The sequence below is a fragment of the Streptopelia decaocto genome (assembly GCF_964273445.1).
Source record: "Streptopelia decaocto genome assembly, chromosome: 10".
Taxonomy (NCBI): Eukaryota; Metazoa; Chordata; class Aves; order Columbiformes; family Columbidae; genus Streptopelia; species Streptopelia decaocto.
The window spans coordinates 4,535,971-4,561,457 of record NC_138665.1 but is presented as its reverse complement, the minus strand read 5'-3'; the positions used below and the strand labels follow the sequence as shown (position 1 = coordinate 4,561,457).

The 25,487-nt window shown below is 39.8% G+C and overlaps 1 protein-coding gene across 2 annotated transcripts in view; it reads left to right on the top strand.

The window, feature by feature from the left end:
- Window positions 1-25,487, top strand: part of TENM1 (teneurin transmembrane protein 1) — a gene marked incomplete at both ends in the record, with an annotated part of 235,534 nt that overhangs the window by 175,992 nt on the left and 34,055 nt on the right. For both annotated transcript variants that reach the window (XM_082062122.1, XM_082062121.1), the window contains 4 exons: window positions 977-1,226; window positions 2,085-2,105; window positions 5,819-6,051; window positions 16,064-16,218. In XM_082062122.1, the coding sequence (XP_081918248.1) occupies window positions 977-1,226; window positions 2,085-2,105; window positions 5,819-6,051; window positions 16,064-16,218 (659 nt within the window). The remainder of the gene's footprint in view (window positions 1-976; window positions 1,227-2,084; window positions 2,106-5,818; window positions 6,052-16,063; window positions 16,219-25,487) is intronic.

Genomic DNA, 25,487 nt, shown 5'->3' with positions numbered 1-25,487 from the left:
AGAATATGCTCATTCCCTAGTGTAAGAGTCCTCCAGAAATTAGATTCCTGGGTGTTTATTCCTTTTTTTGGCCACTTCTCTAATGAAGTTCTGGGCTTTCCAAGGGAAATAAGAGATTTTGGACTGCAGTCTAAAAGAATACCTATCTGCCTTACAGAAACAGACAAAATCTTACAATAGCATATCATTTTAAAGGTACTTCTTAACTACATTACCACATTGTTATTTAAAATAAACACCACAGCTGTTAGCTTGAGAAAATATTTCTTTGTACTGGTTCTGGTATCACCAGCCCAGTAATTGGGAAGACTTTCAATGCCATGTGCCACGGAGCAGTGCTGAAATACTGACACACTGGAAAGCTGGTTTAAACTTTATGGCAGAGCTTACTATACTCTTGCTGGTAAGACATTCGCTTGCGCCTCCAAATTATTCCTTGACTCTTGGCTTTCCTGCACTTGGCACCATTTTGATATACCATGAAGAACGCACATTTAAATTTGAATATTGATTTTGTACTGCCACTCAGTGCTCTTTTGTGAAAAATGCATAGTACTCCTGCTATTAATCTCCTTTAATTAAATATTCAAACTGCCTAAGAAATTCCTCTGCTACCTAATAAAAATTTATGAATAAAATGAATATTAAAATAGTAATCCCCAAGAAATCAGATAGCACTGCAATTAACAGTCAATTTGTTAGAGCATTAACCAACCATGAGTTCTCCTCATGATGTTGGCTTTTAAAATAGCCGCTAACCGCTAATCGACAAAACGGTGATGGCAAAGCTTGGGACTGAACAAAATTGGAAGAGATTAGTGCAACCCTGTGGCAGTCTTTAAAAGACCTGATGTTTGTTGCTGGCTTGGTAATCTGATTTTCTAGAGGATTGCATCACCCAACGCTGCAGAATAGTTTAAATGCTATACATTTGCTTTTTTTGTCTCTGTTTTCTGCTCCCCCCCACAACCCTTAGGAATTGTACACAAAGGAAATGGTGAAAACATGTTCATTTCGCAGCAGCCACCGGTCATCTCAACCGTGATGGGCAACGGGCACCAGAGGAGCGTCTCGTGCTCCACCTGCAATGGTCTCGCACTCAACAGCAAACTCTTTGCCCCGGTTGCTCTCGCTTCTGGGCCCGATGGCAGCGTGTATATCGGCGACTTCAATTTCGTCAGGCGGATCTTTCCCTCTGGAAACTCAATTGGTATATTAGAATTAAGGTAAAAAAAAAATAAAATAACTAGCTTTCCCTGACTAGCATTCATTAGCCTGGATGTGATATGCCTATGAAAACCATGGTGAGCCTTTTTTTCCCTTTGGGACTTAAAGCAGCAGCTACATTTAGTTGTCTGGTGAACATACATTTCACCAACTGTCAAAGAAACTCACCAGAAAACTTGCGCTTACTTTAAAGGCAGCAATTAAAAAGGGCATCTTAAGTGGCCTTTAGAACAAATTTTGCATAACTAATTTCTACAAAGTGCAGAATTAATAAAGCTAAATTCTTGCCCTGCAAACACTTTCTCAAAATTTGAAATATTCCATGAAGTGCTTTTTTTGAAGAAAAACCCCATAATTCAATAGCAAATATGCAGAGTATCATGTCAAGTCACAGCATCATAGCTGAAGATAGACTTACTGTGTTTAAAATTAATAAAATTTTTTCCTCATCTATAACAGACAATGTGACTGAGTTTAAGCAGACAAGGAAACCTACCATTGCAGTCTGACTCACATGTAATTATGACTCTGGCTTCCCCTTCCCTTTCAGGGCCAGAGAGGAAGGGAGGAAAGGTTTCAGACACTGATATTTCCTTACTTAATACCCATGAATCTCCAGCTGGCTAACGTTGCTGGTGATGGTGTTTTGTGCTGATTGTTCAGAATTAACTTGACAATGTGCAGGCAGTGGAAAGGAAGCAGTTTGATAGAAAGCAATAATACTGAGTAACAGGATAAGCAATGTTTTGTTATTGGGGTACAGCTCTATAAGCAGTCAGGTGAAGAATACAGTTTTGTTGAGGACTAACATTTCTTGTCTTTTTCTTTTTAAACCTGAACTGATCTGTCTTGCCTAGGAATAGAGACACACGACATAGGTAAGTAAAGCACAGTAATAGTAATATGTGAACTGTGTTCGAGGAAACAGCCTTACAAAAGTCCTTTTAGAAGTCTAGATGTAGAGAAACGCTCTGAATTTAATAAATATAATTGTTAATCAAATTCACCCTTGTTTATTGTCAAGTAGGTTTGATTGTTCTCTTTGAAGGAATGAAGTCTCTGTCTAAAATTCTGTTTGCTGATCACCAAGCAGAGGAGGAGGGGTTTAAACCCAAAAGCTGAGAATGCATTTCATAGCTGTCATATTCATTTCACGTGTTATTTGAATGATCAGATATATAGCCAGCCAAGGAAACTGGAGTTTTAGCAACAGAGTAATAATAGAAAAAGGCTTCATAGTCACAGAGAGGACTGTGCTTTAGTGGTTCTAGGATACTACAAACTTTAAAATCTGCTGCAGTTACAGAGGGTGCACAGCAGACCCCAGAGCTGAGGATGCTGTGTCACAGTTCCATCTCCAGCTATAGCAAAAGCAAGCGGCTTCCCCACTTTCCAGTTGGCATTTTGGCATTGCAGTGTAGGGGTTTCTCTCAAAGAATGAATGTCGTACATTTGGCTCCTGCAACAGACAGTGAGCGAGCTGTAGAGGTGATGCTGCAGGCGAGGCAGAGCCGGCAAGGCACCCTGTGTCCTTAGAAACAAACTGCTTGGCATTTCAGTACTTAAGTGAGATAAATAAACCAGCACTAGCACAAGCTAAGCCGGTAACTTCATAGCATAGTAGGAAGCAGAGTGTGGACTGAACGTGTTTGCAGGATGAGAGCACTGGCTGGAATTACTCGCTTTAGCCACAAGAATGCTATTGACTACTATAGATTATTTGCCAGCCTGCTTATAGATGGTGTCACTTCTCACATGTTTTACAATGAAAACTTGAAAAAATATTTCCTAGTTGGTAAGTGCAAGGTTCTATTTTTTAACTAGGATTGTTTCCATTTGCTTTAAACTGGCCTGTATCTTTGTAAAATAAAGAAATGAAGCAAATCGAACTTATTTATTCTGTAATGCATTCTGAACAAGAATCAGGCTTTAAATTCAGGGTTTTCTTTTGTAAAGCAGAATATTTTTAAACACCTGTTCACTAATACTGGTTTCTGGAGATGAGCTTAAACCTTAATTCAGTCAAGTTGTGACAATACTCAACTACCCCAGCCCTATTAATTACAATAATAATTGCCTCTATCAGTATTCTGTCCAAGTCAAATCTGTGGGAAATTGAAGGAAATCACTTGAAGTAAATACAGCCTTGGAGGTTATGAGTGAGTATTCAGCAGTCCCTGGTGGAAATTTCTGGGGTTATCAAAGAAACGTATAAAAAAACAACGAAAAGGTGTCAGAAGCTCATGACAGTCCAAGCAGGAAAAGGCTTCAAAATCCCATTCTTCAACATAACCTTTATTCTCCAAGAGAGCAGGGAAAAAGGGTTCCTTTTACCAGGACCACTGTGTAAAAAGTGATAGAGTTTGGAGACCAGTAAACAGAGGTCACTGATCTTATTTTTGACTCTTTAGAAACAACTTATCCCATTTGTTTTTCCTGTCATCAAGATTTTAATAGGAAATAGCAAGGCTTTTAGTAACTGATAAAAATGGAAACTAGAATTTGCAGTTACAGGGCAAAATTTTACTACAGGATAGTAATCACTTGTTCTGGAAGGGTTCATTGTAATCCTAGTCTACTTGATAGAGGTTTTAATAGGCTAATTTAATTAAAACATCAGATTTAGATTTGATTGCAAACTCCTGCAAAGATAAGAAGTATTTGATTTTCTTCCATTTTTTTACTAATACTCTTTACATTTAAATGTTGTAGTATGCAAGGCTTGAAGCACAGACATGAAGAGTTTTCTAAAAGCCGGTCTATTAAATGTAACAACAAGGGTGACAGAAAATGTCTCTACAAGGAGAGTGTATAATGACCCCTGCTTCTCCGCAGTTTCTGCATGATGAACAACATGTTTATTTAACATCTAGAATTCTCCTTGCAACTTTTTCCACAGAAATATTTTATGTAAAAAGTCATCTTTTGGCTGGCCGGTCTCTTCTGAGCTCACTCCAGAGAGCACAAATGATTCTTAGTGTTGCCAACGAACAAAATTTTGTAATACTGGTAATCCATAGTTTGGCATTAATTGCTTTAGCTCATCCTCTTACCTTTCACCATACCACTGTCCTATGTTTGGACTGGGTTTCACATCTGTTCCCCAACTATGGGAATATACCTCTCCTTATATTTCCCCCTTCTGTCTCGTACAGACATTTGTGACTAAGGTCAGCTTTAAGCTAGTCTAGCTTGTGGCCCAGTCCTCAGAGAAGCTGAGTAGTTTATATCCCTTTTTAGATGGAGAATAGCAACTGAGAGAAATGGCCCAAGCTCTATCACATTTATCGTGGTACAACATTAGCCTTATCACTTATGAATGGAAATAAGATTTCAGCTGATCATCTGTTAGAAGGTTCTTAGCAATATATAGAGTAACTCAATAGATTGCTAAAATAAAAACATCAGCAAGCAATTTTTCCATTGTTTCACAACATTGCTCACTAAGGTAGAACTGTCTAATGGATTATTAATAGTATCTGCCTCAGCCAAGCAAAAACTTCCTATTTCAAGAGACTCCATCAGCCTGAAATTGAGTCAGTAAAATAAGTCAGTATCATCTCAGATATTACATATCCGTCCTGGAGCCTCTGCCAGTTCTTCATGTCTGTTTTATCCAGAATCTTCCTTCCCTGGTTTGTTGTAGCATGAAAACCTGACCCTGCAGAAGGAGCTGTACCCAAGCATTGGCAAACCCACCACAAATAGACCTGCCAAAGCTGAGAGGAGTAACTTGCTTCTAACTTTGTTGCAGCAACCTGGAGTAGTGTTGTACCAATGTTAATAAAATGTCTCATTTACAACCCCAACTGTGTGATTTAAAGAATCTACATCTCTCTGGATTTTTGTTTTATAAGCAGGACTCACCAGGCTCAGTACATCAGCCTGGTGTGCCGTGTGCTCAGATAATTCCCTCAAACTGGAAATTGACTTTGCTCTGAAAAAGAAACAAAACGTCTTGCTGGTTAATAAGATGCAACCCAGTTCTCCAATTAGAATTTATGATCCTGACCATTTAATTAACATATGTAAATATTTTTTTAAATAACATTTTATAATCTCAATAAGGCACTTCTGTGCATGAATCATGATGCATTAATTCATGCCTAGTTGCATTGACAGTACTTGGCCTTCTGCCTTGCTCCTGACAATACAGTCGGCAAGAATTAAGGCACCGTATTTCACACCTTCATATTTCCTAAGGTTTAGAAACAGATAAAAATAACCAAGAGTGGGTATTTGTGCCCCTGCGGAACAGTCTGTGATTCACTTTGCTGCAACTCATGGATTTGTTTGCAGTGTCAAGAGTACTAGAACTCCTCAGGTATATAAAACTGACCTTGCTTTTGATAGTAATAATTATAACTAAGCTGAAGTCACTCCAGTTAGCTTTATACTGAGCCAGGACTGTGCCTTCCTGCTCAGCCGTGCTGCTTGCAGAAGCCACGTCAAAGCTGGTCTCACTTATGCCTCTGTCATCCTCGAATCATTGAACAGATGTCTTCAGATAAGTAGAATACAATTTTTTACGCTGCCACAAACACATTAAAAATAAAAAACAATTTAACTTTGATGTTCTTCTCTGTTTCAGTACAAGCCCTGCTCATAAATATTACTTGGCCATTGATCCTGTGTCAGAATCCCTTTACTTGTCAGATACCAACACCAGGAAAGTCTACAAAGCAAAATCTCTCATTGAAACAAAAGATCTGGCCAAAAACGCAGATGTGGTAGCAGGAACAGGGGATCAGTGCCTTCCCTTTGACCAGAGTCACTGCGGGGACGGCGGAAAGGCGTCCGAGGCCTCTCTCAACAGCCCAAGAGGTAAGAAAAGAGCATATCTGAAGTTCTTGGTGTTGGTCATCTGTCATTTCCCTCCCTTATTTAGAAACTCAAATGGGCATACAAAAACAGGTCTGAGGTGATGATTTAACCAACTACAAGCAAGCCAAGTCATTTCACAAAGCTCACTGATGTTTCTAATAGCACCAGTCCTTCACAAGGGCGCAGCGTGAGCAGCCGGCTCCAGCTGGCGTCCTCTGACATACTCTTTCCTTGTGGGGCAACGCTCCTCTTTTATTACCTTTCGCTTGTGAGGTGGCAGCATTTAATTATATTTAACTTTTAAGCAAGTAATGTGATCACAGAGTCAATTTTTTAGATTTTATGCATTGAGTTGACTCTTAGAATGTTAATGGAGCTTACTCAGACACATTAATTTAGGGCTGTTCAAATCAGAGAGCCAGCAAAATCAGGTTTCTTTGGAACACTAGCTTGTCCTTCCTCATTAAATGCCCTTTACAAAACATGAGCATCTCACCTACTGCACATGAAATAAGCATTTTCCTGCAGCCTTCCTGTCAGAAAACCTCCTGTAGTGTCACAGGCAAAACATCTGTGAAGGCTGAATCCCCACCAGTGCCACCAGCAATCCCCTTGCAGCGTGCACTGCAGCGGTGAGAAAAGTCTCTGGATTTGGTGCTCTAAAGCAGCTGATCATGCTCACCTGCCACTGAAATCCCTGGAACAAGGGTCCTCAGCATCCCCATCACACACCACTCCCTCCCGCTGACTGGATCTGAGAACCGGGTTTGGTTATTTTTTGTGAGCTGATACAGGAAGGCTGTATTTCAGTAGGAAATTAGAATGTATATCCAGGCAGAAGTGCCTTTAAGACAAGTAAATAATCCTGTTTTAAGGCTCAGCAAGAGACACGTTGTAATTATAGACCTACTTTAACGTGTCTTTAATAGTAGAAGGTGTGAGGTAAGTGCAAATAAATGCTAATCTTCAGGCAACTAATTAATGTAATGAATCACTTCTAAAAATAGTACAAAACAAAGGGGTTCAGATCCTTTAGCAGGAGAATGATCAATGTTTTATTGCTGATTACAATTGATTATATCTAATTAGAATACAATTAGTTGTTCCATCTTATTTACTTATTGGGGAACTATGTTGGTAAAAATTCTTAATATGCTATTTACTTTAAAAATACCCATGCATAGCTGGCTTCCTTAGCAGAAGGTTCTAGTCATAAACAAATTAAGATGAATAAAAGTACAATTCATGAGTTCAGGGGCAGCCAGCAGATATTAAAACCTTAACTGTTAGCAGACAATGGCTTATATATGGGCAAATTCAGGTAATGGCTCCCAGCTGCTTTTGATTTGTGCATCTGCTCTAGAATTATATCAGTTTGAAATTGTCAGGTTTGTTATGTTTTGGATTTTAACCTCAAGAAACTATGGACTGCCACACTCCCTTTTTGTACAGGGTCTAACAAAACACAGCATCAACCTGTAGTCACCAGCACAGTACAAACAATTAGCTGTGTATTATCATAATAGCCTTAAAAGTGCATGTCCTTGTTTTCCTCTCAACTCTAAGAAGTTGATTAACCTTGGAAAGTAGTAGGGAGTACTTACCTAGTACCCATAGATCTATTACTTATTAAGAAATGTAGAAGTCACACTTAAATACAATTTTATATCACTTATTTTGCTTGTTATTGGCATAATTGTCAATTAGAAGACACCACATTTCTACTGAAATAGCATTCAAATAGTATACACAAAAGTATTTTTTCTAGGAGACAAGAAACACTGACAAAAGTTATGGTGAGTCCACAGACTCGCCAACCTCTTACCCACATTTAAAAATACTTGAACACAAAGCAACACAATGTTACATAGTATTTGACCGCAGAAATAAATTAATTGCCTCTAATTTCTCACCTCTCAGTTTTTTACAGTACACAGTACACTGCCTGGTAATGCAGAAATAGATGGAGTAATTGCCAAGAGATTATTAAATATAACCACTTGCATTGCTTCATGACTAGACAAGATTAGCATTTATTTTTTAAACTGATGCAGAAAAACTTTTAGTTTTTTCCATTTGCCCCCTTATTTTTGTGCCGAGTATTCCTTTTTTCCTGTTACAAATGAAAAATAAATTTACCTCTTTCTTAGTAGAAAGGTAATATCCAAGAGCTCTCTTTAGTGGCCACCTGACCGTGGTTAGTTACAGCTCTGAAGTTGTATCCTCATTTTTGCTGTGGGCTGCTGGTGACTCTGAATAAGGGCTTCTTTATATGACTCAGTTTATCCATTTGCAAAATTGGTAAGAAATACCTACTGTGTAACACTTCTGAAACTTCATCCTGTTTGGCAAGATCCTCGAAAGCATGTAAATAAGTAGAAATTCAAATACTCTTATTGACTTTTCTGAATGAAAGTTGTTTCAAATACTGGTTTAAGTTTTTTGAACTCATAACAGTTTTTCTATTTCAGTGGGCATGCAGGTAGGTTTTGGGAGAGTCCTACATGATTATTTAATGATTGAAGGCTTTCATCAACTTTTATTTCTCATTATCTTTATTTGGCAAGACTGCCTTTGCCTAGTGACCAGGAATTAAATGCCAGGCAGGAAAACATCACGAAGTCACACTAATCAATTATGACTTGATCCACTTTCCACAACTACTGCTTTGCAGGTAACAAACACATGTAGCTTTATTCAGTCCCTTCCCACTTTGCTGTGAAGGACTAGAGATGGGGATTCATTCATCTTACACTGTTGTATGTTCGGCTGACTTTGAAAGATGCTTTTAAACATGCATGGGTGATGCAGTTGAAACTTGAACTTCAATATATTATTTTAACTACAACTTTCTTTAATTCTGTAGAGATCTTAGACTAATGAGTCATGTAATAGATGACCAAGTACTTAAGCAGAATGTGAAATGATACAAGGTGGGGACATAAAATAAGATCTGTGACAAGCTGAACACATTTATTACACGGGAAGATATTGAAAATGAAGTAGTAACTACACAAGATATTAATCATTGACTGAATTTCAATCACTTGAACTTTACCAAGTAACAGATTTTAATTTTGGGGTGGGAAATTCTGTTTGGTGGGTTTGGGGATTTTTTCAATAAAAAGTATTTATGGCAGTGCTGGTCACCTACACTATCATTTAAGCAATCCGAATTAGTATTTATAATAGGGCATTAAAGAATAATGTCCTGCCTTTAACTAGATTAGTCATTGAATATTGGAGCAGTAAGAAGCATTAAAATTAACAGAAATACCTGGGAGTTTTTCTACTTATCAGTGCAAAGCCAATGCCTGGATCAAAGGCATTAAACACTTACCTACCCTGCCCTTCTGACATCAGCGGGCTTGAGACATGCAGATATATTTGATTTCCCAAGCTTAATTGACAGAGGCAGTGAGAAGCTGAGACAATCAAGTTAACACATTTTTGCTGAGCTACAGCATCTCCCAGTCAGTACACTAAGAAAAGTGTCTTAGATTAACATCTGATTTCAATTACCTTGTATTTGTGACAGCCTCAGAGCACCCACACAGGACAGCCGTGGTGGAAAAGCAAACTAACTTTTGTGAAAACAGTGAGTCCCTGCAATGATTGAACGCTAATTGTCAGAAGCGATTTACAACATTTGGAATCCCAAGCACTAAATCCAAAGATTTAAGCACCTAGGCTCTTGCAATATCTGCTTTTTGACTCCTGAGTCCAGACCAGGCTCTGGAACTAGAGGGCTGATGCGCAGCGTCGGTGCCTCGAGACACTGAAAACTGCACAGGGGTGAGAAAACTTGACTGCAGTGTAGTGACCTCACTACAGATGCAGTGACCTCAAAGTAAACACCAGGGAAAGGCAGAAGGTTGGAGTACGTTCTGAATCCCGAGCATAAACACACCTCTCACACAGCTGTAGCAAAGAACCTTTTTCAGTCGGAGCCTTGGCCATGAGCTAGCATCACGAATGAAAGCTTACATTAAAAATCAGTTCTGCAGTATAGTTTTATTCATGGTTTGCAATTACTTTACTAAGGAAATAATACTAAAAAAAAAAAAAAAATCACGGTTTTGAAAATATGTTCACCCCAGTAGCTTACATCCCAAAATAATCAGTCTTATTGCTCACTATCTGCAGCAATACTTAAGTAAATGAAGTGTAAGAACAACTGCTCAGATTAAACCTGTACATTTGACAAACAACAGTAGCCCATTTAGGGCCTGCTCCTGCTCGGCTAAAAGATTCCTGTTACCTTCAGCAGGATATACACCATGTTACTAATATAGCCTTTTGTGGAAATAAAATACCCCCTTGTCACAGGTAATGATCAATACTATTTATCCAGCAATCTTTGCTGTTCTATAGATTCCTAAGACCTTTTCAGCCCTTCCACACAATTTAAAAAGGAAAGAAGAATGGGGTGAGATGTTTCATTAGCAATAGATAAAGTAAGTAGACAAAACAAGGTGATTTGCAACCTCACATCATTGTCATGTATGCATCACGGAACCAGCCAAAAATTCATCTCTTGCCATTTTTGATTCAGCAAAATTTATTCCTTATTTTTCTCTTTAGTAGCCCTAGCGATGTATGATTTCAGAGGTCTGGGAATCTTGTAGAACATTTAAGGTAAACTTTTCAGAAAGTAAGTTTTTTTAAATTTCATCCAACTTCCGTCTGAATGCATAAGTTATTCGCTTTTCTGCTAACTGTTGTCAAGGTAAGAATGACCCCAGTCATCCAGCTCAGACTGGAAGCAGGATATTTTCATTCACAGTCAGCAGTTAAAAGTGCTGTCTGCTCCAGCTCTGCTCTTAGGCATCTAAAGAGAACAACACGCGAGTGCAAGCACTGAAGTCGTGTTCCAGCTGACAAAGAACGGCTATTTTGCTGCTAGTACTGAGACAGTAATGAAGTAAGGATGACAAAGATCACAAAGCAACAGACTGCAAATCACTTGAATCATATTTTGAGTGGTGTATTATGGTAACCTATAAATAACTAATTGCATAAAATTGCTTTAGTAGTTTCTAGATGGCAGCTTTAATTAAAAGCACTGGAGACATTTAGAAGTTTGGAAATGGATGGCATGTAATTTGCCCTTTTACCAACCATAAAATGGTAATTAACCAATTTGATTCACTTCTTCCTATTAAAAGTTTTATGAGAATCACAAGTTCCTTCTAAATACAGTTTTTCTTCAGCGGAAGGTGGCATTCTCTTCTGTCGGGTCTCAACAGTAGTTCTAGGTGTTCTTTTACAAATTCTTCACAAGTTTAATTAGTATTTTTCAATGTAAAATGCTTATTTGTGAAGTTTTTAGCTGGGCAAAAGGTGTAAAGTAGGATTTCCAGAAGTGGGCAACATACTCTGGCTGCTGTTTATTGATGTATTCAAAAAGGATTTGTTCCCAAAGAGTCATTTAAAATACAAGTGCAGAATTCGAGGCGGGGGGAAAGGAAAATAAAATACCTTAGTGGGGAGTTTGCTTTATTGCTTTTAATAGTACTATAAGCTTAGTTCTATTAACAATGAAATGCCAACATTTCTAGACTGAAAAATCTTATGTATAATAATCATATATATTGTGAATTTATACAAAAGTGATCAGTTTGCTTGCAAAGGGTTATTTGCATTTGTAATTGTGATGTATGTGCACTGAGGCAGATCTGCCCAGTGAAATAACCCTTTAACCAGAATCACTCCTGAGAGCGTGTAACAGGAGAGGTTATAGCCTTCCATGCTTACCATGGTTATACTCAGCCCACCTACTAGGTACTATTTTGTGCAGAAAACAGTTGTAAGGATCAAAACTCTTGCTGCTGAGTCTCTCTAGTGATGACACTTAGTAGCCACATCTGACTGCACTAGCAGCAGTTCATTTTTAATGTTAGTTGACAGAATTTAAATGGTACTGATTAAAAAACCTCTGAGTGTTACAAATATTGTTCCAAGGTGTCTGCACATAAATCTACTGGAGATAGACTTTCATGACAGCTACCGTTCTACTTTCAGATACAAAGTCTAGTCCTATGTCTGAGAGTCTCAGTTACTGTTAATAACAATAACTAGAAACAGTCCTTCAGTAGAAGCAAGTTACTCAGAAAAACGGGTTATGCTCAGCCCTGAGTCAAAGAACAAGATTAAATCCTTGCACAAGTTTATTTTGTCCTTTCTCAGACATCAGTGTTTAATGAGGAATCTCACATCCCAGCAAGGTAAGTCTGCCACTTGTGCAACGGGTCACATTTGAGCCTAAATACAGCATCAGTTGGGCATACAGGTTAGTGCAACAGTTCCTTAAAAAAACAATCAGATTAACAGCCCAATACAGGCTACATCTCATTCTCTGTGCAAAGAAAAGGTACCTGAAATGACCTTTTTACTCCCTCATGGAGTGAGCAGTGTTCCTACTTGCATTTGGTGCAATTCATTACACTCAGCATGTGCATGTTTCCTCTCTGAGTTCCTCGGCGATTAAAGCACAATTGAAGTGCTGTGTGTGATTTGATTCTACATTACGCTGTATGTCGGAAAAGGATTAAAAATAAGCTCTTGGAGTACAGATTATGTGAAGCATCATGCACGATGTGACAGGAACATTAATGAATCCAACTCTAATAATGAATAAATTGGAACAGTTTAGCCACAAATCTGTATTCGTTTTTCCAATTAATGCCTTATTTGGGTATTTGTCAACAAGACTTAAATGCATAAGTAATTCTTTTTCAAATGGGTAAAGTCATGTGGTTTTAGTATATGGCAGTAAGCACTGGTTGCAGTAGTTTGTTGTCGGATGTATATACACTGATACTTGAAGAAACTGACTTACTAGGAAGTACCAGGAATTTATTATCTTTAGTACAAATACCAAAGACATGGGCTTGTTTATGCCATCACACTGACATATGTACTTCTCTTGTAGATAGACTGTCTTTCTGCGATGGTTGGAGAGCAAGATGTGCACTGTTAACACTAAAGGACCTTTGGTTTTCTTATATAGTCAGTGTTTGAAATCCATTCAGCAACACAGCTGAGTAGCTTTATTTAATTGCAGCATAATTTTTGATTTTTATGTAATGGATGGTTTGCAGCCAACACAGCCATCTGTTCGCAGGGAAATTGCGTAAAACAGAAGATGCACTTGCCTTAGCGATAGATCCCAGCTTTGTGTTACCCACGGCACGGGTCTGACCCAGGGCTGTGCTACCCAGGTGAGAAGCGGAGCTCTTTGCTTGGCAGACAGCACCACCCCTCTGCAAAGGCAAACTAAGACACAGCACATGCGCTGCAGTTCCCGCCCACATCAGGTTTCTGTGAACCACACCAGAAAGCAAATCAAATCCCATCTGATACTGCTCCATGGTGCAGTATCAGTAATATCACATACAACAGTCACATACAGCAGTTCCTGATCCTCACACCTTGCCTGCCACAGCAGACCAGCATGGCTTTGTCTTCTCAAAAGAAGTCTTGGGGAGACTCAGAAAGTAGTAGGAGTCTGGGATCAAAGAGACTTTTGTCTCCAACCTTCACACATCCCTGAAGAAAAGAAGGAAAAAATCTATAACAATTTTCTAGTGGCTTTTCCATTTACTAATACTCCCTGTACTGCATAAAGCTGATCAGAGCAGGACAGAGACCAGACAGGAGGGTGGGAACCCCTGAGCATCCCCACGAGAACCACAGGAGGTGTTTCAGAGCCCAGCTTCTCCTGCTCTGTGGCCCCAAACTGGAGTGGCAGAGTCAACACAGCCACCCCTAATTCTGGCCTTCTGTGTGCACAGGTCTATCCAGTGCAAAGTCTCTTCTGCATGCATGAGAGACAGAGGTGCCATCCCTCCCCAAAAACTAGAACACACAGGTTACCCCCCCAACACCAAAGCAAATCCTTCTGCTTCTCAGATGCACTCTTTACCTCAGCTCACCTTCAAACCTTCAGTCTTTCAGGTTTATAATTGGATTTCTCAGAAGCAGACAATAGCTGTGAGCTTGCCAGTCATCCTGTAGTTTCTGAAAGCACTGTTACTCTAATTAAAGAGTAAAGATCCTCCGAGGGAGCTGCAAGGAGACATGAGCTGCAAGCTCCCAGTCCAGCAGGGAGCCAAGCCCTGAGATGGCTGCTCTTCCTTGAGCCTTTTTACAACCTCCCGGATTTTCCCCAGCTGACCCATCAAGCCCTAACAGGGGATTTCAGTCCCCCAGGTGACATCCAGCCTGGCGAACTGGACATTTCAGCAGTCAGCTGTTTAACATAACAAAGTGATACAGCTTAAGCCTGTACCCTGCGGCACCTTGGCAGTCAGGGGAGTTTTTTTGTCCTGGGTAGAGCAGGTGACAGGATGGTGAATACCCACCCCTCTCCTAACAGCAGCTCACAGCCAGATAAACACACTGTATTCACAATTTAAAGAATTTCAACTGATGAATAGCCCAGAAGCTGGATGTAGTAGGAGTGCTGGATGCTGCAGTCTAGCTACACGCTAGATGGTTGTGGCCTCTGGATATTTTTTTTGTGATGATATCCTCAAACCTCAGGGTCACCTGCCTCTTCCCTTGCCCCCCAGACTCCTTACTGTCCCTTGCTCCCACCTACAACTGCTCCTATATACTACAGAAATTAAATTAAGTATGGGAAAATGGGGCTCAAAGGTAAAGGAATCCGATTTGGGTTTGTTTTTTTTTCTTTTTTAATGACGTGTGGAATTGCTGTATGAGATGCTAGACTGGTGTGCAGATAAGCGTTTTGTAAACTCAGAGTACGTGTAGCCTTAGTTGTGCTAAATGCAGAGGAATAAAATCAAGAACTCTATAAGCCACTGTCCAAACCATCTGTTCAAGTCCTTTGCCTTTCATTTCTGTGTAGCAGAACATAAATTCATTATTAAAATAGCTTGGCTGTGCACAGCAGCTGCTATAATTGCACAGTTATGCAACTTTAAATGGGAAATTATGAAGTAGTTTAAAGCAAGAAATTGAGCAGTTTTGGTAGAAAGGATTTCACAATCCTAACATGAAAAGAAGTGCTTTTCTAGCTATATTTTCAACATTTCATGGGGAAAAAAAAAAAGATATTACCATTCATGCACTATTGAAAAGTCTAACAAATTGAATGCAGGGAGAACTGGGGAGAAAGAGTTAGACTGGAACAGACCAGGGCTGGGCATGAGTTGTGACATGGCTGGACTACGTGGTGGGAGACAACAGGCCCTCTGTGCCTCAGTTTCCCCACTGAAACACACAAGACCAAGACCTTTCCTTTGCATAGCCCTCGCGTTCGTTTCAGGGTCCGTCTCTCCTGTGAGGTGCAGCCGTGCTGGACCTATTGTCGATCCAGAAGTGGGAGAACTGAACCAGCTCCTTGTGAAGCCCATCGCTGTCAGGAGGCTGGTTCCACTCGATGACCATCATCTTGGGCAGCACTGCACTATCTGTAGCACAGATATTCCTTCTGCCTATTGAGCAGAGCCTGGTTTGCGCCTTTTTTATGTGTATGACAACAAAAATATCTCTTAGTTTCTGTGGGTGCTTCTTGCTCGCTCAGACTCTCTGATAATTCAGGCAGTACAGTAATAAAGGAAAAAAAAAGTCTCTGCATGAGAATTAAAGAAATAAAAATGAAGACAAATCAACTGTAAGATAAGCTTTTAGAAAAAGCTACTCTTGTCCCACTTTGTGAAGGACATGAAGCAAAGTTACTGAAGAGCTTAATTCTATGTATATAGAACTACGTTACAAGCAATGCCTCTGCTGTTTTGTTCTGTTTCTTCCTCATATATTCCTTCTTTCTCTGTAAGTCAAAGAGTCTGATATGTGGGTATGATCATTCCATATTGAGTTTGTATAAATCTCAAATAAGTAATGAGTAAAAAAAAAATGTCATACTTTTTTTAATCAGCAGGTTTTCAGAGTCTGAGAGGAAGAAATTTAAGCTCATGCTTTTAAATCTAGATAATGTCAGTATTAACACTCTAACACATTTTTACCCTTTCCCTTCATCCAGGTATCACTGTGGATAAGCACGGATATATTTACTTCGTTGACGGTACCATGATTCGGAAAATTGATGAGAACGGTGTGATCACAACAATAATAGGTTCGAATGGCCTCACATCAACCCAGCCATTGAGCTGTGACTCTGGAATGGACATCACTCAGGTAGGCACCTGGTTTTCATGTCTTGTCACTTTTCTACACATTGTGGAGACAGATAAATTACTTTCTTGTACAAGGATTGTATATCAGAATATCCTGGATGAATCAGATCATTCTGGAATGCACAATATGGAGTGGATCTTCTTTTCACATGATTATTTTAAGGTGTACCATATATATGCAAAACCTTGCACTTGATTTTTTTTTTCCAGGAGATGGCATATGAATGTGTAGAGGGACTTATGTAAAGAATAAACACTACTTTAGGAAGCTGCTTGCTACTGTGAGATATATCTTCTGAGGAGTTTATCAGAAGTGTAGAGTGCTTTCCTGTAGTTCAGCATTCAGAGTGATTTGCTTGAATTACTAAATGGAAAAAATATATTTTCTGTTTACATCTAAATCTGTTCTAAATCATGGTGGAGCATTATGGTAAGTAATTACACAACAGCAGTATTGTAGTGAAGCTACTGCATTTCAAGACATTTCTCAAAGTGCTCTTCAGTTCTTATTCCAAGAGCAGTGTAGAAGAAATTGGACTAAAAGATACCACATCTGTAGTTTATGCTAAAAAAGTTATATAGATAAACAGGAAGAAACATAAATGGTACTCTTGACTAGTCAGGGAGCCACACTTAGAGATAGCACAAGGAAGGGATTGGCCTTTGCCAATAAATACTTGAATTAATCAGCTTCACAATGAGGGAAAAGCTGTACTTGAAAAAATCTTGAGGCATTCAAGTAACATACTTAAGTTATATTATGGACTGTGTAAGCTAATAACCAGGATGCAGGTAATTTTGCGTTTCATTTTCTCCCTGCCCTTTTCTCAGTCCTTTGCAATTGGAAAATCGCAGCTAAAATACACTGTGTAACAATAGCCAGAGCTTGTTCCTCATTTTTAAGTAGGCTTTGAGTAATAGCAGGTGATTACCGTCTTGTATTTGCATACATGAAGAATGTAGGGTCAATGTTTTGAGTAGTTCTTATCAAATTTCACAGGGACAAATGATGGAATCAAATGCCACTGTCACAGAAGCACTTGGGGATTTCGTTGCTAGAGTTGAAAGAGAAAAACATGTCCTTGCTCTGTTTCGCATGTCACTGCACCCTGAGTATTTGCAAGTGTGGGCAGAGGAACCTCAGCTTCCCTGTTCCCAGTTCTTGGACAGACAGGCCCTTGTGTCCTGTCTTCTCCAGTAGATATGTAATTATTCCTCATAAAGCAGGACAGGGTGAAGTGGCTTAGTTGTGCTAAACCCAAGCTTAAACTAGCCTAGTAGTTGTCTTAGGATCATATGGCTCCTGGGCACCTTGGCTCCCACTCCAGCACATCTGGGCGCAGAGCAGAGCGCGCGGCTGGAGACACCAACCGGGCTCCGCTGCTGCCGACCGGCTGGCGGGAGGGATGGGGACACTCCGCGGGTCCGAGAGCTGCCCCAAGCACATTTCCTGCTTCTTTGATGTGTGTAACAGCCACCTGGGGCATCAATAACCAGATTAAAGATCTCCGAGGTGCAGGGAATGGTGCTGGTGCAACGTCTGCTCCCCGCCTTCTCCTTGCGATCTCAACCTGGACAAATAATTGCATTACTCGCCGTATAGCGTGTCTATTTGTGCTCAAATTTTTGCTCGTTTTGCTCAGTAACAAAATGTTTCGCTAAATCTGAAATGGTGAGTTTTGGTGGTTTTCAATTCCTTTTAAAAAATGCAAATAACCTTTAGCAAAGAAGTCACAGCACAGGGTCTGGCAAACATGAACATACAATTATTTTTTAAAAATAAATTTAAAAGGTGAGCTTTTGAGGCTGAAATCAAATATGCCAAATTTGTAAGTAGATTTAAAATAGCCTTAAAATCATTATTTTTGGTAGGTTGGCTTCTTGCCAGAAACAGGCTTTGTTTACCTACAACATAGTTCCAATGCCATGGAGAAAGGGCTTCTGCAAAATCATAGGTGAGAAAAAGCATGTCATAGAGCAGATTCTTCGTATTGCTCTCAGGACATCAGCATTCAGCTGGGGTAAGGCTTTCTTTTCATAGAGCCAGAAATAAACGGGTTTTGCCAGGAACAATCCAGATGCTTCCATGCTGCAGCACCTACAGGAAGCTCCTTTCACATTTCTCAAAATTTTGCAAATGCTTCAGTATTCTGGGAAATCAATACGTGTTCTTACCACATAGATTGAGATAAGATAAATTGTAGATGCATGCCAGTAAATGTTCTAAAAAACATAATAAATGATGGCATTTTAAAGTGTGCCTAAAAAGTACCTAGTCTCATTTGCTAGGTCTAAGTATAGTAATACTGTATAATTTTCTGTCACTGATAGATGAAGTTGACAATCTGCAGTACAGATGTACATACAGCTTTGGAAAGCATTTCTTGTTTGGAGGATTTATTTTGTGGGGATTTGAGTGAATCTACTTACTGAAATTTTTCACAAAATCCGTACTTTGAGGTTTTTCACATATACAGTAAAACACAGATACGAAATAAATGCCAAGAATGCATGTTCTGAACAGTAACTATATCAAATTTGCTCGATAGTCTTCTTCCAAAATTGTTGCTGATAGCCAGAAAACTCTATGAAATAATCACATCCCCTTGAAGTCAAGCACATTAATCTGAAATTATAATGTATCAATGAAAATATGGGAATTATATTTTCACTTAGTCAGAAGCAATTGTATATCCTTGCAAGACTGCTGAGTTTATTCCAGAATGGCATAAACATAAATGAAAAATGAGTTTGGCCCATCTCCACTTAAATTGTTCTTTGGCCAAATTACAAATGGCATTTACATCAAGAGAATGTGGGTTGCTCACAAATTGTGTTTAGAGGGACTTATGAAATACGTTAATAAAATCAATTCTCAAAGCTAAATTTGTTCTGGCAATAAAATCAATGACTTGCTCAAAAACGGTATTTCTTGATTTACCAAAGTACAAAAATGTACTCTTGAAGTAAACACGTAGAAAAACTGCCCATTGCGAAAACTACCATAAATGACAAGCTTTCACTTGAACACATTCACTTTAATGAATGAGCTGATTGTGAAAGGCTTTAATCACTTATTCCAATATCAGTTTTGATGGAAACACCTCTTATTAATCATTCACCACCTTCTCATTCTTAAGCACAGTACTCTGCATTCAGAACAGGGGGAGGGAAGGCCAGCTCGGGTTGAAAAGATTATATGTTGTGGCAAATAAACCACCAACCTCTGACTAATTACTTCGATCTCATGCTTCACTGTGAGGATGTTAATCTGAACTTAGAAGGAAAAGGACATTCGGTTGAGGTATTTATATGATATGCCAGTGTTTTCAGTACTATTTCAGCATGTACAAAACTTGGATGACTTTTCTACTCAGCACAAATGATTTTAGTGTTCTTCAATTAGCTAATAAGGAGCAAATCTAAAGAAAATGGCTCTTCAGGCTAGGTTTATGAATGTATACGTATATACTCAACACTTGGAGTAGCAGGATTTTAGCAGACATCTACATTAAAACCAGTTATTCCAGTATCTTTCATTCTGATAGAGCTGGTCATAGTTTTTGAAAATGCTGACTGAAACTTTGAATACTAGAACATGAACAAGAGCTAAATTTTAAAGGCAACACATTTTTCAAGAATATCAAAAGGTACTGATGATCTTCTTAATATTCACCTTGCTAATCTACTGTACCCAGGATCTGAATGCTAGATTTTTCAGATGGGTGCCCCTGCTGCTCAGTCCTTGGCTTCTTCTAGATCTGGTTCCTATTCTTCATTTGTTCTTTGGAAACTGTTTTGTTGTATGTTAATTGGATGGATAATAAACCTATGTTGAACCTTATACTTTTGCATCTGAGCTGGAGGCCCCATGGATTGAGCTAACTGATCTCCCAGCTGTGTGTTCTATATTTCCTTCTGTCAAATCGAAGCCCAGCTAAAGAGAACAGAATTACCTGCTCAATGTTCTTCCCTCCCTGTACCCTTTGGGTAGGAAGGCTGTTGTAGGTACTCTAATTCAGGGACATAGGCTTTGGTCTAAAATACTCCTACTGACTTCTTGAGTTGCTGCAGTGCTGACTGCTCTCCAAACTTGCCACAAGCCACAAGAGGAGCGCTGTGGGAGGAGACTGGGATGGACTGTGAAAGAAGGGAAAGAGAGGGGGTCATCATCCTGTTTCACTGCCTGATGGATTTGGGTTTGATACTGGTCTAGATCAGAGGCATCTCCAGGTTGCTTTGTTTCTCAAGCATGCATGCTCTCGTAGTGTTTGCTGCATCCCTAGAGTATAGAGAAATTTTTTAGTCTGGTTATTGATAGAAAATGAGGGCACATGGTGTGGGTAAGTCTGTCTGTCAGAATTCTTTTCCTTGCAGTAAATCAAAATCTTGGGACAATTTCAAACACATTTGTAGAGGAACACCAGCCTTCACAGCAATTAAATTCCTACATGTTCCATAAAAAATATTAATCCAGTTGGAGGAGAGAGACCTAAAGTGGCCTTTCAAAAGGAAATATTGCAGCATGAGCTTTCTTTTATTAAACTCCAGAGATTCCACTCAGGATCTAATAAATGCTCCCTTCACAGGAAAAGCTTCATTTAGTGCTTGGATCTTATTAAACTCCCAAGTCAGTCAGCCATGAGACGGAAGTCCTTAGGAAACCAGACTTCATTAGATCCAGTGCTCATAGAAGTTATATTGATGTTGTGGGAGGTTTTGTGTGAAAGTAAAAACACTTCAGCTCAGCTTGAGCGATAAGCTTCACTTCTCTTCTGCCTTCATTGCTGTGGTGAAAGCTGAGGAGAGAATTAGCAGATTTTTCTACCATCTTGCAATTTCATCCTGTGTCTTTCCTCCCATGAGAAATATGTGGATTGAATTTCCACCACTCTGAACCTCAAGTCATTTGTATCTGTGCGAGTGGTAGCAGTTAGTATAATATTTGGGAACTGTTTAAACCAGTCTCAAGTACAGTCCCTGCACATATAGAGTCCAAACATTTGCAAGGCAACAGAAAATGGATCCCAAGAGCTTTCTCTTAGCCCGTAAGCATGGCCTTGTTCTCCTGCTGATGTCAGTCCCACTAGGCATGAGTCTGTGCCAAAGCAACAGCTCCGGCCTGATTGATGATGTTAATAACTGTCACTGCTGTGTTCCAAAACGAAAGGTCTGATTTGAAGACTTTTTCTCGACATTTGCACTTCATCAGCCTTTGTTCAGCAGTTCTCCACGTGATGGAACCATCTATTTTGTGTTGCTTCACATAAACTTCAGTGACACTGCAAAATGTTTTGCTCCCATATAAAAATGTTACTTGCGTAGACAATTTGCTTGCATAGGTCAAATTAAAAGGCAAATGTTTAGAACAGGTTTTAAAGGTGACCCACACATGGCAAGAATGTCACATCCTGGACAGCCTGCTTTGAATGATGGAGGAGAGCGGAGAGAACAGTACATAATGCTGTTGATGACTTACTTGAAATAGTGAAGTGAGAGACAGAATGCTGGAACACAGGAGTAAAGATGAGCAGAATTGCTTGAAAATATAGTATGTATCTCAAAACTGCAAACGCTGACGTTGCTCCCGCAGTCACAAGTGCTGCAGGCGCTCCCCACCAGCATCTGCACAGGCACAATACGCTTCAGTGGCATTGTGGAAGCCTTTTGAGCAGAACAAAAAGCTCCCAGGACATGGTGACCTCACTTGAAAGCAGCAATGAGGGTCTGCTTGTCGGAGCAAGCACGGCCTGGACAGAACATTCCCTGGGTACGTTTGGAGGCAGGAAAGGAAAATGTGAAAGACAAAAATATGATCTGATGAATGGGTGAGAAACAGGGAGAGTGTGCTGCCAGCATGAAGTCCAAATTGGTTCCAGGCTGAAGTACTTCTAAGCCAGGTTGAGAGTAGGATATCTCAAAGCAACTGCAGGATTACATGGAGCCAATTAATTAATTAGTATTGCAGGTCTGAGGAAGACACGCTATCCTTTTAGGTATTTATCTACATACCTGACATACTGCACTTCTGTATTGCAGAAAGCACAAAGCGCTTTCTCATTGGCTTTTTTTAACACTAGATGCATAATATTCTAATTGTGTTAGGGAGCTGCATGCCATCAAAGAGCAAAACCTGTTTTGACTGTAGCAAAGCATTGCAAAACTACCCCTGCTCTTGATATACTTTTAGTCCTTTACCTGTGCAAGGCTTTTGATACACTGTTTACTTATGTGTAATTAGTGTATCAGAAATATTCCAAATCTCTGAGCTGTGTTTTCCAGTGCTTTGCAAAACATGAGTTATATACATTTGTGAAATCTCTGAACAAAAAAGCACACAAAGCAGAAATAATAATTTATGGGCTCTTTTGTATGTGTGTGTTCTTCCCTTACAGAAAACTTTCAGAGCTTTTTTCTTTTTAGAAAAGATCTTTATTATTTTTTTTTTTCTAATTTTTGCTGCATGAAGGAGCCCATAAAGGCTGTTTGTTTTTTTTTTTTTTCTGGTAAAAAGTTGTCTTATTCACTGTTTCTTTTTACTCCACTGCTTAATTTCATGTACTTTCTTCTCTGGCTTTGCTCTGGCTTTTGCACCAGAGAAGCTGACAAGAGCAAAAGCTGTGGCCCCAGCAAAATCAGCCACTGGTTTGCCACTGACTTCAGTAGAAACAGGGCTTCTGGCTGGGTGCTTTTCCACGCTTAATTAAAAGGGTAGTAAGTGGGAAGTCTTTAGGAAGGAGCAACTGTATCCTAAAATAATGTGGTTTTGAAAAATAGTCCAAAGTACGTAAAGGACAGAGCTTTTACTGAGGCATTTTCAAGCCTTTTCATATATGAGCTTCCTCCTCAATTAATTAATTGTTGCTCTTTGGAAACCCTAAGCCTATAGAAAATAATTCTGGCTATAATATCACATTGAGGAAGAAGCAGTCACTAGTATCCATACTTTAGAGCAAAATCAAGCTGAAAGCCTTTTTAAGAAAGGATCTTGAGGTAGGAGATAAAATAGTCTTTTCCCAGGGGTAGAGGAGAGGTTAACTACCCTCTTTTTAACAGGAACTGAGAAAAGAGGCTCATAGGATTAGGACCTCAGGTGGAAAAAAGTCTGTGAGAGCTCATGAATCAAACTTGTAGGTGCATAATGTGATTTTTAGAATATCAATAGAAAGAAGGATGGTTTCATCACAGCTAATTTATATTCTAATCAAATTATTCTATCACTGAATTTGAAATATTAGTCATAGAAGTGAGATAGCATGCAATGAAGTCACACTGCAATTTCTTCCTTAAAGCCCAAGTGTTCTTCTTATATTGGTCACCTACAAAACAGCAATTTATTTCAATTATCTTCCATAAATAATGCATTACTACTGAGAAAAAGACTATGCACATTTTTAATCAACTATTCCAGCAATTGCATCCTTTTCTTTGATTGTTGAGGCAGGGAGTGTTCGACTCTTGGTGGTGGAATGGAGGCCTGACAGACCTCTGCTCATGACTTTTCTCTTGCTTCCTGCTCTACAGAGCCAGATTTAAATTGGTTTTTAATCATCTGTTTCTAATGAGAAACTGCAAGAAGGGAGACATTTCTGTAAGAAATGGCTGGCTTGGCCCCGAGTCCAGGTGCTCCCAGGTGCACGTTCACAACAGAAACCTCTTTGCTCACCAGATGCTGCCTGTGCCTGCACTGAGCCCTGTATGTGTCCACCCAGCAACACCAACACATCCCAGCTGCCCTGCCACCCCCGGCCTTCCTCCCGCTCGCCCACCCTCCTCCTCCGGACGAGTCCGTAGTGCATTGCCCAGGTCCCCAGGCACAGGAGCCACTTCCAGCTCTCCGGGGACAGGTTCACAGCTGAACCAGGCTCGTTTTGAGGCTCTTCTGTCAGTCTTTCCCAAGGAACCGACTTATCTGGTTGCTTCACTTTCTATTCTTTTTGCACAAGTAGCCTTCGATTATGTCTCTCATTTAAATACGGTTTCAGTACCATGGAGTCTGGCCGATGAGTTATTTGTGGCAGGGGCCTTGTATCTGCTACGCTGAATTACACTGCTGAAAATGTTTAGTGCAGCTTTGCCAGGTTGGTGGGAGTCTGAGATGTATCAGTGACTGACATCTGACTTTTTTAATCTGTTGAGAAGACACAGTGGACAAAATGTATGCATGAAGAAAATACATATACACATAATATATACCTATATATGCACATATAGCTCTCTCTAGATACATATATGTTTATGTGGTTTCTACATATATTGCACAGCTACCATGAATAGTTGGACAGTGCAAGCTGGTCCCTGACATCCTGGAGTCCAAGCCCCTGGAAAGTCTGCTGAGAAGGGAATGTAGGTGGTGATGGGAGCATGCCGAGGCAGGCTGAGCAGGCAATGCCCCACGTTTTCTTTTAATCCAGTTGCTCATCCACATCCACTAATAATGAGGCCTGTCTGTGATTTAAGAAATATCTCCTTTGATGAAGTCAACTCCTACATCGGTCATTTTTTTTAAGATTGTCAGGGCTGGTACTGTATGTATGTTGTTCTCCTCCTCTCCCCAACCAACCCTTTACACATCTATAGAGTAAAGGACCTCCCACAGATGCAACAGATTTTGTGTGTTATCAAGTTAATAATAATTGAGTTCTATGTGGATCTGTCTTTACTGCCTCTATTCCAAGCCTTTCATGTTGCCCAGTATATTCTGGTTTGGGCATTTGGAAATGTTGCCCAGTGTTAGGGGGAAGGAGACCAAATGGGCTGACACAAGTGTGGAGTTTGAGTCCAGGGCAGGTCTGAGGCCAGCAGTGACCAGAGCTGGTGGTGTCCCCCACTGCTGGGATAGAAAACTCTTGCATTGCCTAGGCCAGAGGAAGATTGTCCAGCAGCTTCGGGGAGTGAGGACTGGTCTTTGGACTCCTGGTCTGTCTTCACAACAGCGCAGAGCAGGAGAAAGCTTAGGCATAAAACCAGCGTAAGTAAAAAAAGCAATATAGGCATTTAATTATATTGTCAGGTCATTGAAATGTTATGCAGCCCCAAGCTGCTGCATTTGAAAGCTGTAAAAGAAAGTGTGGGTATGGTTGCATGTCTGAAAGCATTGCACTGTGATAACCAGCAGAAAGGGCGTCAAAATAGTCAGTGTAGTGATACTTCTGGGCTGCAAATTCCTCCAGGTGCTAAGGGAAACCTTAAAGTCTGCAGATCCTGTCAAAACAGCACTGTAATAGTAAGAGCTGACAAAGGGCAGGACTTTGAAGCATGTCAGCATGG